The 23,169-nt window shown below is 41.2% G+C and overlaps 1 protein-coding gene across 6 annotated transcripts in view; it reads left to right on the top strand.

Moving 5' to 3' along the window:
• bnc2 (basonuclin zinc finger protein 2) overlaps positions 1–22,940 on the top strand; it is a 154,717-nt gene extending 131,777 nt beyond the window's left edge. For 5 of the 6 annotated variants that reach the window (XM_075463067.1, XM_075463068.1, XM_075463066.1 and 2 more), the window contains 2 exons: positions 11,888–14,265; positions 20,673–22,940. In XM_075463067.1, coding sequence (XP_075319182.1) covers positions 11,888–14,265; positions 20,673–21,489 — 3,195 coding nt within the window. In that variant the 3' untranslated portion in view covers positions 21,490–22,940. Of the gene's footprint in view, positions 1–11,887; positions 14,266–19,633; positions 19,708–20,672 lie in introns of all 6 variants that reach the window. The other variant, XM_075463069.1, reaches the window with a different exon arrangement.
• Positions 22,941–23,169: the final 229 nt, after the last annotated feature.

Raw genomic sequence — 23,169 nt, 5'->3', positions numbered from 1 at the left:
GTCAGCACCTTACATGGCTAGACAACAGTCGTGCCAGTGACGCCGCTTTTTAAGAATTAGTGTCACTAAGCCAGTAACCTCACCAGGGAGACGGATCCTGAATACTAATGCATCTTAAATGTGTGTCAGTGGATATGTATGTGTGATGTGTGTTCATATGTTTGTTTCCTAACACAGTCTGCAGCAAGTCCTGCACAGACTAGCTGGCCCTCTGAGGCTTAAGTTCAGGCACTGTCAGAAGAATCCTTGTATTTTTCCACGGGCATGTCAGAGGATTACACAGTCCCTCTGCTGTTCCATTGACCTCCCCTAACACACATCAAAGCAGCTCAGCCTAGTGGCCAGCACTGAGTTGGGGGCACACTTGCCTACTCACACAGCAGGCCTCTGGCGCAAACTCCACATCTGCCTGCAGGGTTGCCAATGACAAGTATAGTGTCTGTGTGTGCATGTGTGAGCCCTTGTTTATAGGGCAAGAAATACTCTTTGCTTGGTTCACATCTGTCTAAAAAATGTTTAAAACTACTGATGACACATATTTTGTCAAAGCACTTACAATGGTAGTCTTGCAGTCTCCAAAAGATTCAACTCACCACAGCTGCAGCAGAAACATCCCAGATTTCTGCTTCTTTTTGAGTCTGCCAAAAGTTTGGCATTTGGGGATGAAATCTAGATCTTGTTGCAGTATAGTGTCACATAGATTCCAAGATCAACTTCCAGTACTTTTATTGAGCTGAACTAAAACATCAGTCGATTAGTGGACAAGAAAACACCCAGCATTACAGTTATTAACTATCAATAAAATGTGTTTTGACTACTAGTCTAGCCTTACAGGCAGAAAAAAAAGATGTGGAACAGCCAAACAGGTCTAAACAGATGTCGAGCAGCAATGTGTTAAAGTTGTACGAAACATTAATTATTAAAGTACCAAGACACTTTGGCTGAAGGGGAGATATGGTGTACATGAATTGTCTCTGATCAATATATAGAGTTTGGTGGTAACATGGTTCCTAATTACGCCCCCATTTTGACCCAATACTCACCTCTTCTCCCACCTTTTTGTTTTTCTTCTCTTTCTGAGCTCTGTTCCCATCCCACTCTTCCCCTGTCAGGTGTTTTGGATAACACACAGGGTAACTATACAAGTACAATACAAATCAATAGGTTCACTAACACAGAGACATGCAGCAGACAAAGTACGAGCTTCAAGACCTCTAACCCAAACACCTCTAGCCCTCCAGGTTGATCAATAGTCAGAAGAAAAGCATTAACAGCCCATGACACTCTTCCCATCTCTCTCATTCTACACTAATCATTTTCTCAATGTTGCCTCTATCACCTTCTCCCCCTTTCTTCTGTGGTGGAGAGGAAAGTTTATTTCCCAGAGCTCCTCAGAAATCCCAGAAGCCTGGATGCCCCTATCTCACCTCCAAGCCACAGTCAGACACCCGGTTAGAGGCTATTACAATTGTTTTCTCTCCCCTTCCATTCCGACAAGATGCAGACAGAACCTGGACATTAGCTAATCCATACTTATTGCATCTGAGTTCCTCTTACAGCCTTGTAATTCTTATAGAGAGACATATTAGCACGACATATTAGGCTGGCACAGGTCTACGAGGCAAGATGCTACACTGACACTAAATCGACTTAGCTGAAGCCTCACGGGATGTTGTAGGGCACTGCTGCTAGCTGACAACTAGGGCCCAGTCTGCCTGTATTGAGTTTCAGTGATGGCTGTTTAGCTTGTAGTGCTACACAGGGCAGAGAGTGGAATGGAAGATGCTCCAGCTCATTGCATTTACTGACAGGAACCCTGCAGACCGCAAGGCTAAAGGATCAATAGCATTGCACTGCATAGCACTACCAGACCGGGGCAGACCAAAACACAGGAAGATTGCATTACACATAGATTTAAATCAAGAGAAGCCTGCAGCACAAACGCATTCAATTTGCACTCAAATTACGATAAGTATTTGATTTTCTGATGCTTTACCGCGCCCCCTTTCTATATTGTTCATTTGGGCAAACACAAACTTGCCATCTCTCCCAACATCTGATAGACCCATATACAGGTTATCTGTTGTCTTTTGATTCTGGACCTGAGCCTCCAGGTGGCCTTGCATCCCCTCACTGAACAAACAGAGCAGCGGTTTGCTTCACTTCCCCCATGTCACCGGGGCCAAGCACAGACATTGTGTGGCCTGCCGGCCTGCTGACACGGCCACCCAGTCTGCCAGGGATTTGCTGTTAGGTCATAGAGTTGACATTTATTAAAGGAAGTTGCATGGAGAGTAAGAGGGAGTTGACAGTCCTTCTGTCACGTTGCAGTCCAGAATTCAGGCACTTGTGCAGTACACACCCGTCTCTGTTTCCAACAATAAAAGAAACAATGAAACTGTTAAGCACTGTATGACCCCCCTAGGGCCCACTACAATGAGAATGACAGCTCTCTTTTTCCTGACTAGTGCCACTGGGTTTGAAGTTCCTTGCTGGGATTTACAAATCATGCCACAGCTTAAAAATATCTTGTTGCACCTGTGGGGGGTTAAAGTATAATTGATAAGGGACACAAACTAAAATCTAAACAATACAAATCACAGGCAACAATAAAGAAAGATGATGAACAAATATTTGTGGCCTGCAAGAGAAAATGCAGAGTTTAGTGGACCAGGAGGAGCAATGAAAATCTAAAAAGGAGAAGTTGAGTGAAAAGGATTGAGTGTGTTAAGGGCCAGATGTGCTGTGGATGGATCAAACATCTGCTGGCTCTGCAAGACCTCCATAGTCTTGAATGACCCCCATCATCCTACCTTTCCCAGCATGCATCCTGGCCAAACTTTCAGTATTCACTACCTGCTGCGTCAAAGTTTTTTTTCATTTATTTAGTTATTTTCTCTTTTATCATTGTGTGTTTTGATGGTCTAAAGCTTCTCTTGGTATATAAGTTCAAAGAGGCAGCACCAGATGGTTATGGTGTTTATATCTGCAGTAAGTAATCACCACTCTGGAACTTATGACAGTAGACAGACCCGAGAACCTGGAACCATGCCCCGAGAGACTTGAGTACAACTTCCTGTTGTACACGCACAGACACACACATACGCATGCATGCAAAACAACATCCTCTGGGCCACTGGCGTGTTGATCCCCTGGGCCACAGGGATAGATGTGTACTGGCACAGAGAGTAAATTACACTGCAGCCACACTGGCACCATCCACATCCAAGATGAATGAACCAACTTACATGCCAGGCTACAATTCAAAGGGGAGAAAACACGGTAACTGCGCTGTTTGCAAGTTGGGACCATTTTTCCAAATCAATGCACTATTTCACTCTGATAAAAGAGCAATATTTTTAAATACACTATTAAGCCCAGCATAATGTTTTTATTTCTGGAAATGCTATAAGTGTTGCTCGCTTAAATGCTCTTGGCTTTTGAAAAAATTTAATTTCACTTTAACAACAAAGTTACAATCTAAAACCTCAGTCTATGACTAAGTGATGAAAACTCAACACTTACTTTTAATGTAATGGTGTTTAATACGTTTTTGCACTGATAGCTCTTCATACAAATGTGTGCATAGCATTTACATAGTAAATGTGTGCAAAGCAGGAATTGTAGTTGCTTTTTTGTAAAGCCTTGCTTGCCATGAATTTTAGACACTCTATTGATGAAATGCAAGATTGTGCAGATCCCATTTTCAAGGCCCTTTGAATTTTAGGCCTAAATTTTGTTAGACAGTTCAAACTAACAATAAGCTGGAAGAAATGTGTAATCAGGCCAGACAGTAATAAAGGTTGATTTAAATTGCAAGATACTGAATTTGCATGATAAGATGCAGAGCTATTTAAATCATCAGAATATACTGCAAAAAAAATATCAGATCTTACTGATTTACACTGTATCTTTTAGGAGTAAATTATTAAAGATATGTCATAAAGATTTAAATATTGTTTAATTTACCTCGTCATGAGCAACACCTATCACAAACAGTCTGATCATAGATTCATAGTTAACATGACAGATCCAGATTCCTTTAGGGTGCCCAGACCCCCTATTGGCCTTTCCTCCGTATGCGATTCCAGCAGGCAGTGAAATATTGTCGGGGAAAGGAGTGGGCTGGAGGGAGGTATACAGAGAAAGAGAGGCAGAGAGAGAGACTCGAGTTAATGGTCTTGCATCTTCCTGGCAGCATGTCAATAATGGCTCTGATCACATTAAATAAAGAGTCCATTAGCTTATTCTCTTTCCTCCTGCATGCTGCAAAGCAAAAGCACAGAAGAAAGCTGAAATGCTCTTCTAATCCAGCATGTCTGCATGTCACAGACACCTCTATCTGTTCCCTGCTCAACCAAAACAAAATGACTTGGATGGTTTACCTACTCTACAATCCATTAACCATTTACATATTTCCTTTTACACAGTGATGTGAAAGGGATGTGTGGATTATTTTGACTGCAGAGATCAGTATGTTCAAGGTATTGTAAAAATTAAACATGTTTGCCATTGAGGTTGTAACTATTTAACACTTCTCACATATGATAATCAGGAACATCTAATCATATTTTTATTTTTATGAAATGTAATCTTTCTAAATCTTTATTTTAATTTACTCACATCGACTGTATTTTGCTACTTGATACTAAGCAAAAGATATAATATGTATGATACGGAAGAGGAAGAGAAATTACTGATTCATCAAGACACAGCGCAACATACAATAATGTAGCCAAAGAGCAAATTGTGAGCATATGTTAATGCATCTACTCTGTTACGGCTTTCTGCCAAAATAGTAATCAAGACAAAGGAGATGTGATATAAGCAGGAGAGAAAAGCATTTCTACCAACGCACACACTCAAACACACATACACACACTGGACAGCCAAACCATTTCTCAGCCGCCTCACTGCTCTCCATTGGCCCTGGAGGGAGCATAGAGGCCCCCACATCTGTCTCCCAGGCCCACGACAGACCTGGCTGCTGCATCCAGACCCAGGAGATCACACGAATCATCCTCAATTAATGTGAAACATCAGACGTTCCCTCTCTGCTTCTATCACTCCACCTCTCTTCTCGGAGGCATCCCCTCTAGCTCAGTGCTGGGTCTGCTGAGTTTTACACATTGACCACGGTTATGGTTCTTTAGCACAGTTGGATGAGGCAAGCCAACGTTACTGTGTTATTGTGCGCTTTGTGCTGAGAGACAGCGAATCAATACATCAGCCTCGACCGAAATGCTGCTCACATGTTAGTGCTGCGAGGCGGTTCTTAAGAGGTTCTGAACTCAGAGAGCGGCAGACTTTGCTCTGCTACGCACTGGGGTCTGAAATGGCTTCCATGTGCTGCTCCATCTGCACCTCTGCTGGGCTGTGGCCAAAGGTTTGTCCTGTCCACTCTTTAAAGAAGCTCAGGGACAGCTTTTGAACATAAACGGTGGTGATGGTGGAAGTCAGGAGAGTCACAGGAATCAGAAATTAGGAGACCTAAAACGACGGATATACTTTCAAAAACTGATAATGAAAAAAGACAAGTTAGTGGAGAAAGAAATGGAAACTGTTTACAAAAGGCCACCTGGAACCTGATGTGTGCCAGGTTGTGACTCACCCGTCTGTACTAAAGTCTTCTCTAATAACCCCCTGACCCACCCTCTCTCCATCCTAACAGTCTACAACTGCACTATAAATCTGACTCCAGTCGATTAGTGTGCCCTTAGCAACAACTAACACAGAGTCATGAATTTTTAACCAAAGCCATGAGTTAAATCAGGTTGAGAGGTGAAGGCAGGGTATCTTGTGGCCTGTTAGTTGATCAGCGTGTCTGGTAAATCAGAATAAGCCCTGTGGCCTCTTCACATTTACTTATACTGGAGCCCAGCAAACAGTCTTCTCTGGCAGTGATGAGCATAATATTGACCAAGGCAATGCCCTTTGCATGGTTCTTAATTAAATGATAAAGCAAGAATCAAACCTGAATTGATCTGTTCCAAATTGTAATCAGGAATATGAGTTGGTAAAGAGGGTCCTGTCGGGACCTTATTGAATCACATCATTTTCATTTGCCTTTTAAAGGGGATGACGTTATCTGGAAATCAGGATTTGTGCATTACATTTGTGTCCATGTAAATATTTATATTCTTATAATATATCCGAGCTTTGAACCTAGAAAAAATGAGAACCAACAAATAATCGCTTATTAAATTTAGAATATTTATAGAGAAATATAAATAAAAAAGGTTTTCTATTGACATGCCACAAATATACTATTGTCTTTGTACAATACTCTCTCAGGGACAACAGTGTGGTGAGGTTAATTAGAAATACTTTACTTATTTTTCTTCCTACTTGTTTTTACTTTTGGCAACGAGTATTTAAAGATCAGCTGTAAAATACCCAGTACTGTAAACTATCGTAAATTGCCCAATTTTCCCTGTAAACATTTGAGAATACACAATTTTAATTTCTTATTGTAAAAATATCACTCAAATGAGCAAACTATTGGTCCACAGAGATGGTGGTTAGTTGATCTCTGATGATAAGATTTTTTTTCAAAGAAATGATTTTCTTGTTTATTATGCGCAATTATGTGATCCATTGTCAAATTGCTAGAAAGATACAATTTTATGGTTCTGCAATTTGGAACACAAAATGTTTTAGGGTCACATCCAGAATATTGAAGGAGAAACTTACTGAGATCACAAAGTGCAAATTTCAACCTTTATGATTCTTACAAATGTCCTCCACCCACCTCTCGATGTAGCTACTGTTTTTTTTCTGTGGTCCATCACAAGGGAAGAAGAAAAGCTTGTTGTTCACACATGACCTCTGACCTGCCACTGTAGAGCCTATGGGGGAGTGGCCTGTGTCTTGGGAGCTCTTGCCCTCTGAAGTGATGGCTCCGGGCTGCGGGCTTTGCATGAACCTATCCCCATGGTGCCCCTTCGCCACTAGATCCTCTACATTATTCATACACCCCAATATGAAGTGGGGAGGGAGGCAGAATATGGAAACGGAAGCGTCAAGGTTCAAGACCTTCTCAGGTCTTAAGGAACTTCTGTTTAACCTCTCTTGGCAAAAACAGGAATAGAGCATGTTTTCTTTTTTTAAGGAACTGGATCTGAGAGCAAGACTGGAGATCAATGGGGACTCCCCTGAGGCTTAGTGGAGATCACTTTTACTGCAAGGTGATTGGTGGATCAATGTGGTTCCCATGATTTGCTTTGCCATTGTGAGAACTGATCCTTCCTATCGCAAGTGAACCTGTGTAACCATCTACCAGTATAAATCATAAATAAGTTTGTTCTGTGACAGAAATGTCCCATTTGAGTTATTGTGTACAAGTACTGATCGATAGTATGTATTTTGTGACTTTTCTTTCTTTCTTTCTTTCTTTGTGACATAGCATCTGTCTTTATGGCTTGCTAAAAAAAAACAATTTATATGTTAGGAGACAGTTAGTTAAATGCATAAACATGTTAAGTTGCTAATTCCTAATACACACCATGCAAGAAAAGCTACACATCCTGACTCTTAATACAGCCAAGCACATAACTTCTAACAGCACATCTAGTCTTTCAATCAAAGCAACCATGTAGGTTGTTTGTTCACAAGATTAAAGACAACCCATAATGGTGTCCTCTAAAGTACCACCTCGACAAGCAGCAGAAAAGAAATACAACTCATATGAGCATTTGTACTTCAGAACCGGCCACATTCCCGTCTTTTTTCCCTTTTTTTTTGAAGAACCTACAAAGTCTTCTTAAGAACATTAAATACATCAAAACTACTTGGTATATGTTTCAGTCAGAAAACGATTATGGTAAGGGCTCAAATACACTCTTTTTACAATGTAATCGTCACCCATCAGGAACATTTTTTTACAATTCACATACAGTTGTTCTCATGACCTCTAGAGGTTGATTATCCTTCAAATGTAATTATATATCTATATGTCGTATCTGCCTCCATGAAAACATGACCCATGGCACGTTTTGGGGAGGAGGACAGTCAGACAATTGCACAATAACCTAATTTGTTTTAACTGACCGGGGTAACCCAGATGATGAAAAAGCCATCATTTGCTTCTCCACATCGTCAACAATCTGCAAGGTGGATAACCCACTCCACACCCACTACACAAAATCGAGCACCTCAGTATTAGAACCAGCCATGAATTCAGAATAAATTGCATCAGTGAAAAGATGAATAAATAAAGCGGTTGCTAGATTAATTCCAGGAGACAAGCAGGCAGGCAGATAAAATAAACTAGCAGCAGAAGCTGTCGAGCAGATAAAGTGGGGTACCCTGTCGTCTCTCTGCTGTAATTATTGGCTAATAGTCATTAACCTGGCAAACAGAGGTTTAGCTGCATTGTTTAAAGGACTCGGGGATGCATAATGACAGACTAATATGTCATAGCACTGGGGGAGGTGGGGGAAGGGTGGATTAATGAGATTTTACTGAAGGGAGTGTACAAGAAACACGCCTGGAAAATATAGGGGGAAGAGGGCCACATTAAGCTAATTGGAAGATGAGTGCCTACTTGTAAAAGTGCTTCTAATGGCATATTTGTTTCTCTCACAGCATCACAAGGCTAATGCAGGGGAGTGGAGTTGTGAGACTTACCGTAGTAAAGATTACGGGGGCATGTGTTTGTCTGCAAATGTGTGTCAACATACTTTAAGCGTCTCATCTCAATTTACGTTCACAATTTTCTTATCTTCGATTATCTTTGACATTGCTTCATGAAGTGGTGTTTACAAAATAGAGTGATAAATAAGGAGCTGCATCAACTTTTTACTTAAAGGCGTGTTCATTAAATAACCTGAAGTATAATCATGTCCGTCCTGTTTTTTTCTAAATAAAATTTGCAAATTTTTTTAACTTGTTTTGGGTGATTGCTCTAAATATTTCCATTGTAAACACTTTCTGATTGCCATCTAAAGCTCGGTTGACCACTGAAGAAGAGTGCTTGGATAGCCTCCTCTCAGACAGGGTCCAGAGAACAGAAGAAATGCTGACCTGTTCTGACAGCTCGTTGGCACTTCCTTACACTAATGGGTTGCAGTTTGGTCCATGTCATTTGTGTTATGGCACTTATTTGATTTGATTATTTGGGAATTCAAGGCAAAGAGTTTGGCTGGCAGAGAATAAGCTTTTGTACTTTTGTACTGAGGGTAAGACTGATAGCTTCTAATATTCATTAATGGGGCTACAACTAAAATTACCTGCATTTCAAGAGCAATTCTAATAAAAACAAATTAAAACCTAATTTTAACATCAAAGAAGTTTTGATGAAATAGATGAACTGATGTTAAGATATTTTAAACATGATTAAATTGAAACATGGTCTAGCAGATATCCTTAAAATGCAAATACTCTTGCAATGTACTGCTTATAAAAAAGAGACACTATTCTTAGGAATAAAACTCTTAAAACTGTATTTAAAATCTTTCCCACTTCTGTAGCTGGCTACCTTAGTGCATTTAAGTGTGTAACCCAAATTTGTCCTTTTTTGTCTCTTGAAAATTTGAAAATACTGCTGTACTTCTTAGAACCACAATTTATTAAGAAATTTTATGGTGGTGGAACTATTTAAAGATTCACTTTCTAACATGCTTTCATTTTTTTGTTTCAATTAAATCAAATGGAAGTACTAATGCCCAGATGGCCATGCAGTATGAAATAATAGTGTCCAGGCTAGAATTTAAAGTCATACCTCGAGGCTAAAACTCCAGAGCGCACACAGAATGAAAGTGTAAAATGTTTTTTAATGTATATTTAACAACAAATACCCCAGTGACTATTGATGTTTCGTCTCAGAAGAATCTATTTCTCCAGTATATCTGAGGGCATGATATGAAACCACTCACACTTTTATTTTCTCTGTGTTTCTTCCTCTGTGTCTCTCTCGTACTCTTTTTTGCTGTCTCTCTTTAAACATTTATCTTCTGTTTTCTCCTCACAGGCCCTTTGTGTTTTGTGATGTTGGTTTTTACAGCTTTCTACTCACCAGAGTTGCCATTTATCTTTTATAGATGCCAGCAGCTAGGAGCACATAAGAAATGTTACCATTTCAGTAAGACTAATTGTCATTGCCTGCGTTACTCCCTTGATGTCACTTGTTCCTGGTCCCTCAGGATTCTTTGAGTGAACTGTAGTATTTCAACTCCATCTTCCCGCCTATCCTGTAAATTTCCATTTTGTTCACACAAATAACCCATCTTATTTCATAAGATTAATAGTTACTGTATGCTGATCACCTTGTAAAGTCTCTCAGTTCTCTGAGGCAGGAAGAGACATTGGTCCACATAGGTAGATGAAAGTACTTTATTTGCCTCAATCTTAGTAGCTACACCCCAAAGTTAATTTAGAGCATTTGCCAAGATTCTCTTCCCAGAATCCCCCGCCATCTCTTGATGTCTGACAATACACATTTGCATGGAGCCTGAGTCTCTTATTTTTCAGCTGTTCATATTCCAAAAGATACGAGCCAAGTGTTCTATTTGGAATAATCCTGCAGTCCCAGCAGAGTAATTCTGGTGTCTTAGGATGGAAACAAGTTTCTCATCATTCCCAGGCCTCAAAAACACAGAAACAAGAGCTACAGAGAGTTCTCATAAATTATCTACTGTAAAAATCTATGTTACCTTTTGCCATTTTCAAGGGTAGCTTCTGTCAACTGATAGTGCAGCATCAATTGACAAACAACCACATTTTTTACACCTCACAAACAGTATATTCCTATCCATCACTTACTTATCTTTAACAAAAAATCATAATAAACATTTAAAGGCATGGTAGGTAATCCTGTTCAGAAACACATTTTGTAATACTGGGTGAAATGGTCCGTCTATCCTGAGAGAAATCTACACAAGATGTATTTAGAAAAAGGGACGAAAATAATCAGACCTCTGTGGCAGCTGCAGGACTGAGAAAAAGCTGACCAATCCGAGATCAGCGGGACGCTGATCTCGGATTGGTCGCCTACAAAAAACCAATCAGATGCCTCTGCTTTCTGCCTACGCCCCCCTCTGCCGGCTCCCTGCTCCATGTGCGCATGCGGTTCCACCGGCTTTGGATGAAGCACTGACGGAATGGGGAGGGGGGGGTGGAGCTTAGAGGAGTGGACACTTTCGAATCTTGCTAGCTCTCTTGCTAGCTCTCTAGGATTACCTACCATAGCTTTAAGATAGCCAGTGAAGAACACAATTTCAAAGCCACTGTCAAGGCATCCTCAAATAAAATCTTACACAAACATGATATTCTATCTTCCAAAGTCAGCCATTACCTGCATACAGTAGTGTGTCCTTAAGCTTTTCGCTGCTTTAGAGATAGAGAACCCTCAAATCCCTACCAACCAAGGTCTGATTATTTGCATATATTAATTATTCTTTTATTTCTGTTAGCATTTTTTTCTAAAGCTCACACAGTTATGTAAATAATTATAGGTACAGTTTGTGCACAGGGGGAGTCTTAGGAAGAGTTCACATTGTTTTATAAACCTTTTTTAGTCTTTCCAATGACAAATGTTTTACAGTGTTTAAAGTCACGGAGACCTGCCCCCACCTCAGTGCTTTTGATAGGCTTCCTTGTGACTCAGTATTGTATTTGCTCATTTTAATCATTGTGTGATTAATGTGTATATCCGCGGATTTGAACAATGAAAAAAAAGTAATAGATGAATAATGTATGGAAAAGAGGGACTGCAGGGGGGTATATTTCCGTCATAGCTCAGTTAGTTATATGTCGCTCCAGGGACCTCTGAATTTCATGAGCAGAAAAACTCACCTAACCCCTGCTCGATTTTCTCCTTTGACTACACTGATTATTCACAATCAATAAAGAATTGTATCTTCTCTCTTGTCTCCTCTGGGGCATTTAGGATGCTGCAGGCAAGGTGCTGGACCGCTGGACCATCATGTCCCGCGAAGAGGAGATCATCACCCTGCAGCAGTTTCTGCGCTTTGGTGAGACCAAGTCCATTGTGGAGCTGATGGCCATTCAGGAGAAGGAAGGTCAAGCAGTTACAGTTCCCTCATCCAAGACAGACTCTGGGATTAGAACATTCATTGAAAGTAATAACAGGACCCGCAGCCCGGGGCTTTTGACACATCTGGAAAACAGTAGCCCATCCAGCATTCACCATTTCGAAAATATCCCCAACAGCTTAGCCTTCCTCCTGCCATTCCAATACATCAACCCAGTCTCTGCCCCAATGCTCGGCTTGCCCCCCAATGGCCTCCCTATCGAGAAGCCTGCCCTGAGGCTTCGGGAACCCAGCCTCCCAAATCAAGGAGAACAGGTGGACACTAGTGAGTCAGAAGTGTCCCTATCACCCTTCTGCACAGGTCAGAGTCCTAGTCGCGGAGTACTAGGAGCCATGAACAACAACACTGAACCGAAGACAGAGCCTAACAACCGTGCATCACCCATGTCACCTTCCCCCTCCTCTCAGCAGGCACAACAGCAGACACAGCTTCAGCAGCAACAGCAGCAGTGCCAACAGCAGTCCCAAAATCAACCTCAGCCCAACAACTTAAGTGACCACCAGATCCACCATCAGTTTGTAAAGGATGAACCTTCTAAAACCATCACTCATTCTTCTTTCTCCTCAAAGATGCATCGTATGCGCCGCATGGGTTCCACCTCACGTAAAGGCCGGGTGTGCTGCAACTCTTGTGGAAAAACCTTTTATGATAAGGGCACGCTAAAGATACATTATAATGCCGTACACTTGAAGATTAAACATCGCTGCACCATTGAGGGATGCAATATGGTCTTCAGCTCACTGCGCAGTCGCAACCGTCACAGTGCCAATCCCAATCCACGGTTGCATATGCCAATGCTGCGCAATAATCGCGATAAAGACCTCATCCGTGCCAATTCTAACTCTGGTACACCAGTCATCTCAAGCAGCAAAAATGGTGGCTTCACACTCACCAGCCCTGGAAGACCACCCCTGGGCTTCACTACTCCACCTATAGATCCAATGCTTCAGTCACCCCTGCAAAGTCCTCTAGTGTTTCCATCACTGAAGTCAGTGCAGCCTGTCCAGCCGGTGCCCCCCTTCTACCGAACACTACTGTCCCCAGCAGATCTAGTCAGTCCTCCAGTGTCACTGCCAACCAGCCCCATCATGCCCACTACTACCAACAGCACTACTCTAATGGACCATCAACAACAGATCCTGGCTGCTGCAGCTGTTGCTTCACACAACAATGTTCATATGTCAGAGGCAGGCCACTTGTCCCACCGCTTACCAACTCCCAGTGCCAATCATGACCTCACCCCAAGCAACAGTGACCCCACACCCAAAAAGAAGCCTCGTAAATCTAGCATGCCAGTTAAAATTGAGAAGGAAGTGATTGATGTGGCAGATGAATATGAGGACAAAGATGAGGATGATGATGATAATATACACCATAATCACCACCATCACCAGTCATCTCTTCTTCACAACAATGTCAAAATTAATGGAAATTGTAACAGCAACAACAACAGTAGAAGTGGCACTGGACACCAAAGTGGAGGAAGTGGACAACAATCGCCTTCTCAGGATGACATGAGCCCTGGGTTAGCTCTGAGAGGTATGATGAGACAAAGTGAAGATGAGTGCAGGGAAGGAACCGGTAGTGACAGCAGAGGCGCAGCTTCCGAGCTACGTTGTATGGACAGCTTTACCTCAGAGGATCAGGACCATGAGAGAGACTTTGAAAATGAATCTGAAACCTCTGATTCCAAAATGTTCTACCGAGATGAGCTGATGGATGTGGAGGAACATCAAAAGCACAGCAGGGGTGGACGGGGTCTGGACAAAGAACAAGAAAATGAGGGCAGTGATGAAGCTCATTTGAGAAAAGAAATTGAAGGAAAGAGCCATTCCTCTCCCTCCCCTAACCAGCCCACTATCAAGATTAAAGAAGAACTCAATGATCCAACTTATGACATGTTCTGCATGAGCCAGTATGGCCTCTATAACGGAGGTATGGCAGCGGCTGCTGCCAGCATGGCCGCTCTGCATGAGAGCTTCATCTCTTCGATGGGATATGGTGCCAGCCCACCCAAATTCCCTTCCTCACAATCACCAGAAGGAGATTCATGTTCAAGTCCTGACCCCAAGATCTGCTATGTGTGTAAGAAGAGTTTCAAGAGCTCCTATAGCATGAAACTGCACTACAAGAATGTGCACCTCAAAGAGATGCATGTGTGCACTGTGGCTGGCTGCAATGCTGCCTTTCCCTCCAGGCGGAGCCGAGACAGGTTAGTGCCACCATTTTGTAATGTAACAATTTTACTTCAATGTATCTGAGACATTTACAGGTAGGTTTTATTCAGTTTTCATTATAATAACATTAAAAAGTCTAAGTTAGGTAAATCTAAGTTGTGAAGATCAAGTTTTTGCTATGAAGCCATGTTAAAACAGTTCAGCTTTTGTGAGCTGCATACCATCGTTACAAACTAAGATTTAACTAAACTGGTTTTGCAAACTTTTTCTGGATAGGCTGTCATGTAACATCTGTTTGCTGAAAAGAAACTAAAAAGAAAAGACATCCAGGGACACCTGCTCTATGTCAAGTCAAAGTTCAGAAGAGTAGAGTGCCATGATGAGAAATGCATACACATTGAAAAAACGGTCCAACTTCACCCTCCAGGTGTAGTGTGTTGTTTACCTGCCCTCGCTACCTCACCTTGTCACAAAGAGATGAAGGCGCATTCATTAACATTGACAGCGGTTTGTCAAACCACTGCATTTATTAGCGCATTAAGAGGTGAGGCTAACCATACTCACCTGGGCTTGTTAGCACATATCAGTCGCACACACTCACTCTGCTAGAGCAGCACTGACAGCAGCCCGATGTCACAACACATGCTGGAGATAAAAAAAGATTTTGAGTGCTAATGGTTAGCACAGGCCCAAGGGGGTAAAAACATCAACTGTTTGCATACAAATAACTTTACACACACACGCGCGCACTCACATAACATACAAATGACACCTCTATTTAAGTAAAGGACAAGTTGTATCAAAGTGCAATCGGAAAACTGATTTTTATCAGATTGAGTTTTATATTTTTTCCCCTGGTGTTTTGCCTCACTCGCATACTCCTTGTCTCTTCTTCAACCACTGATCCCACCTCCAACCAAATTTGCTCCTTGCTTTTCACATCAAGCCTTTTATTACGTTTGCTGTTTTTGTGTCATCTGTTCTTCGCACTGTTTATTCATAAGCAGCATGTAAAAAGAGCTGGTGATTCTGAGACCTCATTACGATGGATTTGAGAGAGGAACAGGGGTAGCAGAACAGCAGACATGTTAGTATCCATAAAGGTGAAACCCCGCTGCTCACCTAACACAGCTGTGCCGACAGTAGCAAGATGACAGAGGTGTTATTGTGGCATGCACTGCCTCACCATGGTGTACTGCCACCAGTGAGTGTGTAAGCCCCCGTCTAGGCTTTAGGAATATTAAAAAGGCTGAGGCAAGACTGGTCTGCCGTGCATCATGGGCATTCACACATATGAAAATGTACTTTCACATATTCACATGCACTCAGAGACTCACACACACACGCGGGGATTAATACAAACAGATGACAAAGAAAAGTATTTGCTTGTGTATTCACCTTGTTTTCTCGTTATATTTTCAACTTTGAAAGAGTTACAAGACAAATTTATTGTAAATTTTGGGAAAATTTTCAAATACATTTTATAGGGGTTACACCAGTAAGTGAGCACAAAAAATTCGTCACTGAGTGTGTCAAGTGTTAAGATATTGCTCAGATCTTTGTAGGTGGGTGTTAAGATATAGTCTTCCACTCAATAAGTTAAACTCCTACAACAGATCTGCTTTGCCAGTTATGTAATTTAATCTCCTCAAGTTGAAACCCACTGTCATAACGGCTCACAAAATACGAAGTAAAACACTTTTTTTTTTATCAGAATAGAAAATTTAGTGTTGGGAAAGTGAGTTTTCAGAAATACCAAAGCAAGGGGTGAGTGAGCTGCTACAAACAGGCAGACAGGTTAAAAAAAATTCGACTGTTTTGAGTTGGGAAAATTAACACCTTGTCAGCTTTGACGTGTGATAGAGTTTAATACCGCTGATGAAAAACACCAGCATATAACTGCCACTCAAACACACATCATGGCGGAACATATGTGAGGCAGAAATCATTTTTTAGCACGGAGAACCAAGTTGCTATGACAATTATGCCTCTTTAAGCCAGAACAGGATAGCTTTGTGTGAATGAGACTAATGCACACTATTGTTTCAATAAGTTTCCGGACAACATATGGGACATATTACTCCACCGTAGGTTCAAACAGGGAACAAAACAACAGAAAGCGGCCATACTGCATAGCTCGAGAAATCCTGGGGCTTTGAGACAAGTCAATACACAAGCTGCGCGCTCATCAAATCTCTCCCTGGATAATCCGCTAATGACATAATGTGTATTTGAGTTAATGGAAGCAATAAAATGGGAATATAATTTAGTTGTTTTCATCAGAGCATTTGCTCTGATAAGATTAAGATACTGTAAGCTTAAATTTGCATGTACAAAATAATGTTGCAATGTTTATTGCTAGTTAATTTGATAAGTTACTAAAAGCTAATTAGATTTTTTTTGCAGACTGTGTTAGCAGTAACAATTAATAATTCATAATCTTTTCAGCAGTTCATCTATGACAGAAATATTTAACTCAAAGGAATAATCTTTAAGGTTTGACAAGAGACATTATTTTTTAAGAAAAGGAAAGTAAATCAGTTTTTTTTGTAATCATTGGTTTCACAGCTGATTGGTATATAGTAAAGCAGCATTGTAAATGCAGTTCTGCCTGGCTGCTCACATCAAACACTAGGAAAGTCCTCTACATATCTGATTAGTCCATTGACTGAGAAAAAAGCCAAAGGCGCGTAACACACCATCGGGCAGCATCAAAAGCTGGTGTATCAAAGTAAAGAAGAAAACAGATGAGGGGGTCACCTCATCTACAGAGGAAAACAAGCTGCAACTGATGACACTGTCAGAGTAGTACATACTGTACATATACCCCAGGAACAATGCTCCATTTAGATCTCTGCTCTGTTAAACTAAAACAGTTGATTTCACACATGCATATAAAAACATCTGTGCACACGGATACTACACTCACACACTCATAAGGAAAATGATAATTTCATGTGCCCTGGAGCAAGCATGGAATGTAAATGTTTTTGAGTGTAAAACACAGAGCAATTTTAGGGTGTGTGTGTGTGTGAGGTTTTACTGTACAGTGGAGTGTTTTCTCTCAGCCTCCAAGCTGCCTGCTGTACGGAGGTAAATGATTGCACATTTATTATGGGGAATGAGCAGTGCTGGCCAAGTGATGAAGAGGCTGCAAGATAAATGGCTGGAGAGGCACGTACCAGTAGTCATCACTGTTATTTGCCTTGTTTATTATAATTCTTAAACTGGTGACAAGACTTGCCTAACATATCTCCTATTTTTATCAGCGTATCTTATATTTCTTTTCAACCTTCATCCAAACATTTTTAACCTGCTCTCTCTCTATGTCGCTGCAGTAAGCAGGTGTCCTCCCTCTTCTACATTCCCATGGTGTAACTGTGCACGGCCCGTGGTCCCTGCATGGGCCACTGCAAACGGAGAGAGTGAAGGTTAATTATGTTGGAGAGTCTTTTTACTCCCGTCTCCTTCTTCCTCCTTTTCCCTTAGTCCCCTCACGGCATGTGGGCCCGGCTCCTCTGCTATACAGTCAGCTCTATGTTTGTGTCTTATAAACAAAGGGCATGCTGCTCATAGAGAGAATATGTTAGTGAAAGCCATTCAACCCCATTCTAAAATATTTGCCGAAAAAAGAGACAAAAACTTGAAATCTTTTATCATTTTATTATTCATTATTCATTTTAAGGAGAACAAGGGAAATTATTTTTATTCTTAGATGAATATCATATAGACACTAACGCACACTACCATCAACTGAACTGTAGTTTTAAAACTGCAAGTAAGTTTAAATCCTAACTGTTTTTTATGCATATTCAAATGCATAATTCATTTCTGTTCACTCGTTTCTCTGAGGATCCTCAAACCAGCTGTAGCTTGTGCTGAAACAATAAAAAGGAGACAAAACAGCAAGAGTGATAAATGTTACAAAAATTCTTGACCTCCCACTCAAACCTAAAATCTCATAACACACCCCAAATGATAGTAAAGACAAAGAACCATGGTGTCAGCTTGATACTACTCAGCCCTCTATCTCATTTAAACATTATGAGTCATTTAGACAATATACACACATGCATCTATATATACGTAAAAATTTGCACAGATACAAAAGCAAGGGCAAGGGCCATCAGGTAAGCATGAAGATGATTAACATCGATTGGGACAGGCACGCTCTCACTCTCCCTCCTCTGCACAGTCAAAAACAGGCTCTCTTGAGGCCTCCCCCATCTTTTGGACGAAGATGAGACTGTCAAATTGCTTTGCCAGCCACATTACTGGGCAGCAGGGAGGTACCATAGCTCTATGGATGGGGGTGAGAGGGGGTAGAGCCTACTGAAGAGTGTACTGAAGAGGACTGATGGAGAAATGGAAGGGAGAGGGAAATGGGGCAGAAAGTCTAAATCTGATAAATGAAGGGATGAGGGGATTATGTCCTCAGTCTTTGGATTCAGCTGACTTATTCTGATTGTTTAGAGCAAGGAGGCACCGCCAACACAGAGGTTAAATAACAAGGCTTATTATAATAACCATAAACTGGTCTCTTTTCCCCCCTTTTCCGTTCTTTTAATTAGACCATTTCTAAATGGTCAAAAATGGGCATACTGTAGTCACCTTTTCTGCGATTCATTTAATTTGCATAATTCTGTCAAATACATCAAACAGATTCCAGCAGTATTTGTGAATATTTTTCATTTTAATATTTTAACTTTGGTGTGCATTCTGACTGTCTAAAATGGCTAATGTTGCTATTCTCCAGAATACTTACTGCATGATATTTAGCATGTTTGACTTTATTAGATAGCCATGGTTAATTTAGAGCTTATTAGCAGTGAGAAGGTGCTGTTTAAGAGGTGGAGACGTGTTGCAAAGGACCTGCCTACCTGAGCATCATCAATAGCATCCTGTACCTCAAGCTTAACTTAGCACTTCTGTAGCCCCTCTTCACATCTCAAGCTTGTTGTGTTTCTGCAGAAAATGTACCCATTTTGCTAATCACACCACTGATTACAGTGTGCTTCAGACTGTCCAGAAACACTCTGGTGTCTGACAACCAAGCATCCACACATTAATTTGACACACAGACAATAAATCATGACTCCCACATCCTAACCATAATTTAAAGCCGTATGGTTGCAACTGCACTGTTAAAGGATAAAGAGGGACAAAGGATTTACACAGGCTTTTTGAACAAAGTTTCACTATATGGAAGAATTATTTTATCTGTTTTTCACACAAACAAACACACACAAGGACGTACAAACACACATATGCTGTGACAGCCACGGCCAATCGATTTGCCACGCTCCCTCTCCACAATGCTGACGATGCTCGAGTGGACGGGCTCCTGGTTGCTTGGTTCACAGAAAAGGGTCCCTCAAATGAATGTATTTTTACCTCTTGCAGGACAATGTCGGATAGGGAAGTAAATAATTAAAGGAAAGGGACCCTTTTTGACTGCATCAACCCTGCCACTGCTGGTAAGCTCTACTATCCATTGTGACTCCATTTTTGCCCGTTCTGCTAAGGATGACCTTATTCTTTTCTTTTTTTTTTTTTGTATTTTTGTTGTGTTTAACACACATGTGCCCTCCCTGCATGGAAAACCCTTCACATTAAAGGCACTGAGTGTTTGCATATTTTTCTCTGAGTGCTGAGAGGAGCAGGCCTTGTGGATGTTGTACTTGACACTGGTCATTGGTTGCCTTAGTTTTATTTTATTTTATTGTGACGTGTGAACTGTGACATCCTTCCCCCACCCCTCTTATTTTCTAAGTCTTACTTGACAGTTGTGAAAATGGTGTAAAAAAGGTACTGAATTACATTTTCAAGCCCATTTCACCTCTGCCTTTTAGCATGGCTTTGTTTGCTAACTAATTGTAACCTGGCTTAAGCATGGCATTTGTTATGGGTTTCTTTCATCAGCTGTTGCACATTGTGTGTTACAGTTTTCCTTGTGTTTGGGAAAAATGCCCATCTTAATTAAATCCAGGGCTACATAAAGACATGTTCATTGAGATGCTCGATTAAGCCACCTCCAATAGGGAACCAACGCGATAATGCTGTCAGGGCCTTGCGCTAATATGCTATCCAGTTCCCCTCGATTATCACATTACCACAGCTCGAATCAATTGATAAACTCCCATTCAATATGGTGGAGTATTTAATTGAGTCAGAGTCTATTGGATTTGAGAACTGTGCAGTGCAGACATGCTGACAGTGGTAAACACTTGCAGGATGCTCTGTCTCATTGCTCAGTGCACTTTCTCCTTGCAGAGCTATTGGGTGTGGGTCTCTCTGTGTGTGTTTTTGTGCCTGCACTGATAATAACAATAATAGTTCTGAAACCATTTTACTGGAGTAAGACAACTTGACAATACCAAAAATGAATTATTGTATACTGGCAACATACTGATTTTTAGTTGTGACTGTCTCTTCACATTAGGCACAGCTCCAACATCAACCTGCACCGCAAACTGCTGACCAAAGAGCTGGACGACATTGTCCTGGACCCCCAACTCACTCCACTACCCAAGGACCTGCGAGCTGAGTTAATGGCCAAGATCTACGCTGGGTATCACATGGGCTTGGACCCTATGGCCAGGATGGGTATCGGAGGTGCCTGCTTTGGGCCCCCTGGTCTGAACCACAATGCCCATTCCCCCATGAGCAACGAGTATCCCCACCATCGTCTCAATCAAAACCTTAAAAACCACCACACTAATGGCCTGTTCCGGGGCCAGCCCGACGACTACATGGTGTTGGATTTGAGCACCACATCAAGTGTTCAATCCAGCAGCAGCGTCCACTCCTCACATGGGTCAGAAGAGGGAAGCGATGAAGGCATCCTGTTGGATGACTTGGAAGAGGAAGGAGAAGATGAGGAGGAGGGGGGCAACAGTGAGGGAGATGATTGCTCCCAGCGTACCGAGGGGCAGGTTGAAGGGGGCCATCAGGATGAGACTGGAGAACTAAAAGAAGGACGAGGTGAGGGGTTGGACCCTTCCTCCTCGCCATTCTTCCTTTCGTCCACAGGGGGCAGTAATGGCAGCAGCAGTGGGATCCTCTGTAACATCTGCCACAAAATGTACAGCAACAAAGGGACCCTGCGTGTGCACTACAAGACTGTGCACCTGCGTGAGATGCACAAGTGCAAAATCCCCGGCTGCAACATGGTATTTAGCTCTGTGCGCAGCCGTAACCGACACTCTCAGAACCCGAACCTCCATAAAAATATGCCCTTCTCTACAATAATAGACTAAAGAATGACTTGCTACTCAACCCTGCTGTTTGTCTTCCCACTCCTCCCCTTATTCCTCATCCTTATTCCTCCTCAACTTAGCTTTTAATTCCAGCCCAGGACCATCAAATACAAGCTAAATGCCTGTATGCCTCCTGTCTGTCCTTTGCAAGTCATTGCAAGACACCTCTGTATCCATCTATAAAATTAATTGACTTCATCATTGTGTCCTTTGACTTTTCCTTCTTTGGAAGAACAGGATGACGCTCATAGGCATTGAGTTTGCTTTGAAACAAACCTCCAGGTATATTTCATAAGCCCCTCTATATTTTCTATTTCTACCCACTTGTGTTGATGTCCATCTCCAAAGATTCAATTCAAACTCTTATTTGTGACTTTGCCTGCAGAAACAATTGTATTGAAAAAAGAAAATCTTCTTGTTGTATTTGTGTAATGATAGCTTTTAAATGAACCCCTTACAAAAGCATGACAGCTCCATTTGTAAATAATGTCCCAAGAGGCTTTTGATGTAAGAGTTGTGTTGATGGTTGTTTGCTTCTTTTCCCCCCTCTCTTTATGGTTTTATGTTACAGTCCAGTACAATACTTCCAGCTATAGGCAAGAAAGAGGTAGCATCTTAATAGCTTGACTCATTTATGTTTGCTTCAACGACAAGATTTAAACTGAGTCCTAGGGAAAAAACGAATATCTTGTGACTTGTTTTAACTGCTTGTTAGATATTCAGAAGTTGCCGGCATGCTTTTTTTGGCTCCTACACTGATATCATTCTCTGTCGTTCTATTGATTTTCTTTTTTCTTTTTTTTTGTCTGTTATTTTTATGAGCTTTAGTATAACAATTCAGTTTTTGCACTTTGCATCTATACGAGGGGTTGTGTAATATTATTATAATGAGGATTTTTTTTCAGTGCTGAATTTGGGCGTTTCCTGGGGTCATTGATGCCTACAGTGCAGAGGGGTAAATGACAGTACCTTCAACATACTGTACTTGTGCCAGTTTCTTTTTGCACATGTTCAGCTTCAAACACAGTTTCTCAATAGAAAATTTCTTGGCTATGAACAAAGAAACTGATAGGAGACAGTTAAAGAGTAATTGGTATATGTTTGTCATTATCACCATAATTACTTCCCACGTTTAGTGACTTCATTTGTTCATAGCATGCAATTAGTCTGTCAAACAAAGTTATCAATGCAAGAAATAGAGTTTGTTCTCACATAAGGAGTCTTAATAAGATATGATTGTCCAACAGATGAGGAAATATAAGAAAATAGTCCTTCAACTGTGACCAAAATATAAGTGTTTGCTTGAGAAAAGCTCTTTCAGTGTGCATTGTGCTTAAATCATGCCCCAATTGATCAATAGGATGCACTTGAGTCTTAAAACGTTTGATGTGATACTTTGCTGTAGGTTTCCATTGCTGAGCACCACCTTTAAATATACTCTATGAAAGATATTGTCATTTTTCTTCTGTTGGTTCCAGAGTATTTTTAACTTGTCTATAGCTTTCTTACGGTACAAATATTTCCAGTAACTGAACAAGGTAGGCAAGGGATGGGGTATTTATTAGCAGGTGATGTGTCTTCATCAAGATGTTTTTGTCCAGTAAAAGTACAGTTTTTGTAAAAAAAGAAAAGAAAAAAAAAGACACTGTTTATCTGTTGGACTGGTTTATCAGAGAATTA

This window comes from Odontesthes bonariensis, chromosome 4 (genome assembly GCF_027942865.1).
Source record: "Odontesthes bonariensis isolate fOdoBon6 chromosome 4, fOdoBon6.hap1, whole genome shotgun sequence".
NCBI classification, from domain to species: domain Eukaryota; kingdom Metazoa; phylum Chordata; class Actinopteri; order Atheriniformes; family Atherinopsidae; genus Odontesthes; species Odontesthes bonariensis.
Note: the sequence above shows the minus strand (reverse complement) of the source record. Positions and strands in the feature narration are given on the sequence as shown.